This window comes from Acanthisitta chloris, unplaced genomic scaffold (assembly GCF_000695815.1).
Source record: "Acanthisitta chloris isolate BGI_N310 unplaced genomic scaffold, ASM69581v1 scaffold336, whole genome shotgun sequence".
In the NCBI taxonomy this organism is placed as follows: Eukaryota; Metazoa; Chordata; class Aves; order Passeriformes; family Acanthisittidae; genus Acanthisitta; species Acanthisitta chloris.
Genome location: NW_008677374.1, coordinates 762 through 8,843, shown reverse-complemented (window position 1 = coordinate 8,843; position 8,082 = coordinate 762). Strand labels below are relative to the sequence as shown.

The following is an 8,082-nucleotide window of genomic DNA, read 5'->3' as shown; positions in this document are numbered from 1 at the left end:
CAGCTCCAGGGATAAAACTTGTAGCCAAAATTCAAATCTGCATTTATAAACGAGCTCATTTATCAAACGTGACAGCGCTGACAGGGGCTGTGAGACAGGGAGAGGCGTGAGCCTGCTGGGAACTGCTGCCTGCCCACTGCAGGAGCCAGGCAGCTCCATCCACATTCTGCAGCTCTGGATGTTCTTCAGACCCCCTGGGATGAGGCAGCTGTGAGAGTCAGAGCCACCTCCTGCCCCTCTGGCAGAAGGGGAAGGAATGACTTCATCCCTGAGTGGTACACAGTGACCTTGCTGGGGGTGCTGCAATCACAGACTGGTTTGGGTTGGAAGGGACCTTCAAGAACATCCAGTCCCACCACTGCCATGGGCAGGGACACCTTTCCCTAGCCCAGGTTGCTCCAAGCCCTGTCCAGCCTGGCCTGGAACACTCCCAGGGATGGGGCAGACACAGCTTCTCTGGGCAACCTGTGTCAGTGCCTCATCATCCTCACAGGGGAGAATTCCTTCCAAATCCCTTCTCTAACCCTGTAAAACCACCACCTCAAGCTCCCTGTGCTGCTACGGCACAGGGAACGATGCTCCCAGTGCCCTGTGGAACTGGGGCCTCTCCACACCCTCCCCCTGAGCTCTTAATGCCTTTTATTACCTTACTGGCTTTAAAATTATAATGAAAATGTATTTTCAGTGTCCCTGCCCACCTGCACTACAGGGAGCCTCAGGGAAGGGGGGGACAGCCCACTCACACTCACAGCACCAGGCACCAAATGGCTCCTGCCCTGACTCCAGCACCCAGGGCAGGGGAGTGGGCACAGTCCTCACTGGAGAGCAACACCCTTCACCTGCCCTGGAGTCAGGGCAGGGACCCCCCAGCCCTGCTGTGTGAGTGGCAAAACCAGCCCACGGGCTGGAAGCTGCAGGCTCTGGGGTCTCACACCCACGGCCCCACACCGAGATAGGATGCAAAATGATGTCACGTGGAATCCGACTCTGCTCCACGTTTCGCTGTCCCAATAGCCATTGTAACATCCTCTGGAGACTAATGAACAACCCTCTGTTGTTTATCAGCCCATCCTTCACTTCTTTAAGGAACCGGAGAAGTAATTCCTGACCTCGAAGTTAATCAGTTTATGCCCTGAAGCATGAGATTTGATTACCTCATGTTATTATCTCAGCGTGCAGACCTCAAAATTTCATTAATGGGAATAATTTCATCTATTCATTTATAAAAACAAAATGCTTCCGCTTGACCTTAAGAAACTTTCTGACTTTTCAAGCAGAAATCAATAATTAAGTGGAGGGAGAATGAAAACCTGAAGTGGCACAGCCGCGATACCTCACGGCAGGGGAGACGTGCTCCTCTCCAGTGTTTATGGCATTCATCTGACACTTAGATTTGATGCAAAATAGCTTTACATCTATCATATCCTGACACTTTTGTGCATCATTAAGAAGTAGTAACATCATTATTAACAGTGATGAATAAGAATATTACGATCCTGTTCGAGGCAGGTCTTAAACCACTGTGGGTACACCAAGCCTGGCTGTGGCCAAGGACACACCACTGAGGCCTCAGGCCATGGTCAGGACAAGGCTTTGCTAAGTTTTGGGCTTCACTGGATTGTGGGGTTTGGGGGGCAGTGCAGGTAGAGCTGGTGAATGATATCTGAATAATTTATTCTGTAAAATGTGCAATAGTTTCCAAATAAATGATTCAGACAACACCTTCTAATTCCTCAGCCAGCCGTAACGGGGAGAACAGGCTTGGGAAGAGACACCCACATCTCTGAGGGAAAATGTGGGAGAAACATCACTCTACAGCATGCCCAAAGCAGGGGGGCACAGGCTTTTCAGGCAGCTCAGTAACCATGAAGGTCATGGCCAGCAGCTCACTGTGGCCACAAGAACAGGGCAAGGATCCGCGTCCTCCAGCTCCCAAGTTTCCATGGGAAGACAAGATTAATACATTGGATAAAAAAAGATCAGAAAGTTATTTGCTAAATATGCCACATAGGGGTTCACTTTTACATTAAATAAAAAGAGCTACAACAAACCCACTCCTACCTCACACTCCACACATCTCCCACAGGCTACCGAGTCCTCTCTGAGCGTGCAAAGCCATGGAGCATGTTCAGGGCAGGGAATTCTGCTTCCCACTGCCCTCCAAAGGAAAAGGCATTGGCACAGGTTGCCCAGAGCAGCTGTGGCTGCCCCATCTCTGGAAGTGTTCCAGGCCAGGTTGGACAGGGCTTGGAGCAACCTGGGCTGGTGGCAGCTGTCCCTGCCCATGGCAGTGGGGGAACTGGATGAGCTTTAAGGTCCTTCCAACCCAAGCCATTCCAGGTTTCTATGGTTCTATGAAAAACCTTTCCAAAGTCCTGCTTGCTGCAAGGAATTGTCAGAGACCAGACACCTCATCTCCCCATGGCCATGTCAGCAGCACTCCCAATTCCACACCTCCTGAATGGGTTTTGGGAGAAGGGAAGGCTCTTGGACTGACGTACTCATCTTCCTCCCTCTGGCAGCACACCCTACCCTGGCCAGGAGCAGCCCCACCCCAGCATCACCCAGTGCTCAGATCAGCACCCTCATGAGTGAAACCATTTACTTAATGCTCTGACAGGAATATTTTGCACATGCTTCCACAATGGCAAAGGCACAGGACTCATTACAGCTGCATCTTCCTGGGCCGGTGATTATTAATTAACACACTTCCAGCTCGTTTATCTAATCATAGCATAATTGGTTTCAGTTTTGGTCAATGCTTTCCTTCATCAGCTCAGTAAATAGCGAAGCTCTCGTCCCAGCAACCTCTGCAATGCCCCAGGGGTGCTGGACCTCTGGGTTGGCTCCACAGGAGCCACGGGGATGCCAGTACATTGCTGAGACTTCCAAGGGAGCAGAGAGAACCCAACAGAGTCCACATGCTCAGCAGCTCTTGTACAAGGAGAGAACACACTCTGCTTCACATGCACATGGTCAAAGGCCCGTAAACACACTGAAGAGTCTCCAGCACCCAAACACACCCTGATCTTTCAGAATAAACCCGACACAGGTTTTCTGCCTGTTAATCCCTTTTAGACTTTAGATCTTTAAATCTTCTCCCTTTTACACCACCAATTCCCTGAGAGATGAACAACAATGGGACACATCTTCCACCTGAACGTGGTGGGAAGAGGCACCTCCTGACTGCTGGGCAGGAGAGTGCTCCAGTTTCATAGAACGTTGAGGGGATGGAATGGATCTTAGAGATCATCCAGCCCTAATCCCCTGCCCTGCATAGGGACACCTCCCACCAGAACAGGTTGCTCCAGGCTTTAGCCAACCTGGCTGTGAACACTGCCAGGGTTGGGGCAGCCACAGCCTCCCTGGGCAACCTGGGCCAGTGTCTCGTTACCATTCCCAACAGGTTCCCTCTCGGAGCAGCAATAGTTTTCACAGACCCTCAGCCCAGTCTCCACATTCTCCCACTCCTCCATTTCCCAGACTCAGATATTTATGTCTCTTAATACGACAGGCTCAGAGTAATCTGCATTCCGAAGCTTTTCTATTACGGAAGCAAAAACGCAAAATGACTTGATGACATTTTAATTTGCTATGATTTCCCACTTTATTCCACAGTCTTTTCCTGCTAATAAGACACTTGATCAAAGCCCAGACCAGGACACAGACTGAATGCATGTTTGCTCATGTCCCACACCAGCCAGGCAGTGCCCTGCCCACTCCACGTCTGCTCCTGCACCAGGGGGTTAGAGACACACACCCATGCTCCAAAGTGGTATTGTTCTTTCAGTGCCAAACAATCACTGTTCTTAACAGCTATTGCCCAGGGAGGTTGTAGATGGCCCTTCCCTGGAAGTGTTTAAGGCCAGGCTGGATGGGGCCTGGAGCAACTTGGGCTGGTGGAAGGTGTCCCTGCCCACGGCAGGGGGTGGGATGAAGTGATCTTTATAAGGTTTTTCCAACCCAAACCATTCTGGGATTCCATGATTCTATGAAAAATCTGCATTTTCCATTGGGAGGGAAAGGTCAGATTTACAAAGAAGAATAAAATATCAGAGGAGGAGAAAAGCAAAGCACAGAGCTGAGCAGCATATGGCAAATTCCTGTCAAATTTGTCAGGTCGATGAAAAAATGAAAGCACTGAGTTTGTCGCCTGCATTGGCTGTGCCCATGCTGCCACCTGCAGGCATCGGCCCTGCCCCACCTGCCCTGCCCCACTCTATCCTGCCTGCTCCTCCCAGCACCTGGGCACCTTCCACACCTCACTCTTAATAGCTGTGATGCTCTTTGCCACAGGAAAGCCTCCAAAATTCCTGGACCAGGGTCTCCTACCTGATGGGACAGACAGAACATCTCTCCCCATGCCCAGCCCCTGTGTTTTCCTGCACAGCAGGACCAAAGTGAGCTCACCCTCCCCTGGCCAGCACTGCCTCCCCACCCTGCCAGGCTCAGGGGGCTCTGCCTCCCACCTGCCGCCCCTCACCGAGCTGTCGCTCCTGTTCCTGACAGAAATCCACCCCCTGCCCGCCCCAAACTGATATTCCTGCAGAAAATGTGTAAAGGGCATTTTCCACCAGCAATCTGTTTGGGGGAAGCCTGGCTGCTGCTGCCTCCCCATGCGAGGCTGGGGCCCTCTGGGAGCCACTCTCCCCAGGGTGGCCAAGGGAGGTGCTGCAGGAATTGTTTGGGTTGGAAAATCCCTCTAAGATCGACTCCAACTGTTGCCCCTGCACTGCCAAGACCATTAACCACGTCCCCAAGTGCCACATCCATATGGCTTTTAAATCCCTCTAGGGATAAGGACTTCACCACTACCCTCGGCAGCCTGTTCCACTGCCTGAGCACCCTTTCCATGAACGAATTTTCCAAATATCCAACCTAAACCTCTCCTGGCACAACTTGAAGCCATTTCCTCTTGTTCTGTCACTTGTTCCCTGGGAGCATATCCTGACCCCACTTAGCTCCAACCTCCTGTCAGGGAGTTGTGGAGAGCATGAAGGTCTTCCCTGAGCTCCCTTTTATCCAGGCTGAGCTCCCCTTAAGCCTCTCAGCTGCTTCTTGCCCTCCAGACCCTACCCCAGCTCCGTTCCCTTCCCTGGACATGCTCCAGCCCCACAATTGCTGTGAGCGGCCCGAAACTGCCCCCAGGATTCGAGATGCTTTGGCAGTGCCCAGTACAGTGTTAGGTGGCTCCATCCCCCAGGGCTGGGTGCACACCTGTGCTCTGGGTCCCAGCAGACCTTCCCACCTCCCCTCCAAGTTCTGGAGCGAGAATCCAAGCCCCTCAAGTTGCCTGGAAGGGCAGGGGCCTGCCTGGGCTCTCCAGTGCCAGCCTCTCCTCTCCCAAAGCACTCCCACTCCTCCGCCAGCTCTGCAGTGGAGCTGGAGCACTCAGCACTCTTCCCTGCCTTTCTGGAAAAGCCAACAGCTGACATGTTTTCACCAACACCTCCATAAAGGGCCAGAAATAAACCAGCCTTTCAAACCCAGCTGAAGAAATGAAAATCCAGCTGCACAGAACAGGCTGGGAGAGCTCCTCCCCTGCCTCCGGAGCAGTGGAAACAGTGTCAAGGAGCCTGTGGTGCCAGCGGGAGGGTGAGCTCTGCACCCTGCTGGCATCTGGTGGAGGCTGGGTACCAGCCTCATCCCTGGAGGGAATCATGGAGTCATCGAGGTTGGAAAGACCTCCAAGATCACCTAGTCCGACCCTCCAGGAAGGTGCCTGGGAAGCAGGACTTATGAGAAACAAAGTTCTGCCAGGTTCCTTGTAACTTTCCTTTAAGGACGAATAAAACAGAAATCAAAACATCCTCCACAACGTCTTTCAGTTTTTCATTAACATTTTCAGCAACTTGGTATTTTCCTTGAAAATATTCCTCAGGGCTCTGTGGGCCAGAGGATCCTGGCTCTTCTGCACACCCCCAGATCACACCTGACTACCTCCTGACACATGACTGAGGTGACCTGTGCCACCACCTGCCCACCCTAGAGCACAGGAGCTGCTGAGCACACAACAGACCAAAGCTCCCCTTGGTTTCCCATCACCCCGGGGGTACTGGCTGGGGTCACCCCTTGCTGGAGCAGAGCAGGGGCTGGTGTGGAGGGACTGGAGTCCCACCAGGCTCACACACATGGCAGATGTCTCCATTGGGATGCACTCAGCTGAGTGAGGAGCCAGCCTAGAGCAGCAGGACCTTGGCAGTCCTCACTCTCCCCAGGGGACAAGCAGCACCAGAGTGGTGAGAAGCATCACAGGATGTCATAAAGCCAACCTCATCCCACAGAAACAAACCATGTGGGTGTCACAGTATCTCCTGCTGCAACAGGATGAGGGAAACCAGACTTCTCTGGGGGGACCTAGCTAGGTGGGATGATGGAGAAGGATCTGGTGCTGTATGGGTGCCACAGCCCGGTACACCCAGCCCACTCAGAAGCACTGGCCCTCACAGCATGGACAGGTGGGGGCACTTCACACCCCACAGCTTTCACTCATCTGTGAATAACCACGACAGCTCGGCCGCCCCTGCAGAGACAGAAATGCCCAGAGCTGCCTGGGGACCCTGTGTGGGCAGCAACCTCCTCCCCCAGCACAGCACTGGCTCAGTCTCTGCCAGACAAACCCCAGAGGGACTGTCATTGCTGTGCCCACAGAGAGCAATCCCTGCCTCCAATCCCCCTGGCACCTGCTCTGTGAGATGCTGGTCACTGGTACCCAACAAGAGTCACATCTGTGGTCTGATCTCCCCATGCTGGGGGCAAGAGGCTTCATGAGAACATGGCCTAATGTTACGTGGGATGCTTATAGGTCATGGGGGAAGCAAAATCTTCTGGGAGCTCAAAATCTGGGTTGCAAAAGCATCTAGAGATGGGATAATCCTGTTTCCTGCTGGGAACAGAGGAGTTCTAGAACAGAGGAAACTGGGATTGGGAACAAGGGGTTTCCATGTGGGTGGCCACAGGGTCTCTGGGACACTCCAGGCAGGACAGGAGCCTCTGCTGAGCCTAGCACTGCTTGGCTCCTCACAGCCTCCTCTGGCCCCATCTTCCACCAGCGGGGACATCCCTGCAGGTGAATGCTGTGGGATGGCTCCTGCCCCTCACTGGGTGGTCAGATCCACGAAGCCCCTGGATCCATGCAGCCCCTGGAACCAGGAAGCTCCACAAACAGCCATGGCAGCCTGTCCTGCAAACCATGCTCTGCCTCCCCATACAGCAAGGAAATAAAAAGGCTGAGGGTTATCCTCACCACGGCACTGTGGAGGGGCTGATGTCCCTCCGTGCCTCACACTGTGACCACCCACTGGGACAGCCTGACCCCAGCAGCTCAGCTCTGGCACCAAGGGGGAGGCAGCACATGCCTAGGAGAGAGGGGGAGGCCATGGAGGCTCCAAATCAGTGGAAGAAGGTTGCAAAGCTCTACTCGGACAAAAAGACCATCTGAGATTCCCACCAGGACCTGAACGAGCCCAGGTACCATTAACAGTGTGGAAAGAACAGGAGGAAAGGGATATTCACCATCACACAAGCAGCAGGATAGAAACAGCACACTTTTACACAGATAGCAAAAGGCAGGAACTCTCTGCTCTCCCTTCCCAAGGGCCTGTGGATGCTGAAATTGTACATGCTTCAAAAAACCGTTGGAAAAAGTCTATACTGGAAGCACCACTAATACATGGAGCCCCTGGAGCCGCAGCCAGGCTTTCCCAGAGGACAGGAGTGTGCCTGGAGAAGGCTCAAAGTCTTGTCCTGCCTTGCCAGGTGGCTGCTCCTGGGCACTGTGCTGGCACTGCTGCAGGTGGCAGCTGTCATACACTTACCTACGACGGTGAGCACGTCCTTCTCGATGTCAGCCCTGATGTATATCCGCCCGCGGCGCTCGGTGTGGTCTGTCCCGCACAGGCTGGGCACGTTCATCACGCAGCGCTTGTGCACGTTCATCATACAAGCTGGGGGAGACAAGGGGATACTCAGCACCCTGCCACTGCTGCCAAGGCTCATGGGGGCTCAGGGGAAGGAGAGAACCTGTCCTCTTTCCAAACTGGGACGTTGTGAGGAATTCTGGGACAAACATGCAGCAAATGG

General features: G+C 53.4%; 1 protein-coding gene across 1 annotated transcript in view; it reads right to left on the bottom strand.

Annotated features, from left to right (window-relative positions):
• Positions 1–7,946, bottom strand: part of LOC103803878 (protein kinase C beta type) — a gene marked incomplete at its 5' end in the record, with an annotated part of 45,839 nt that extends 37,893 nt beyond the window's left edge. The window contains one exon of the mRNA XM_009076458.1: positions 7,818–7,946. Coding sequence (XP_009074706.1) covers positions 7,818–7,946 — 129 coding nt within the window. The remainder of the gene's footprint in view (positions 1–7,817) is intronic.
• Between the last annotated feature and the right edge of the window lie 136 nt (positions 7,947–8,082).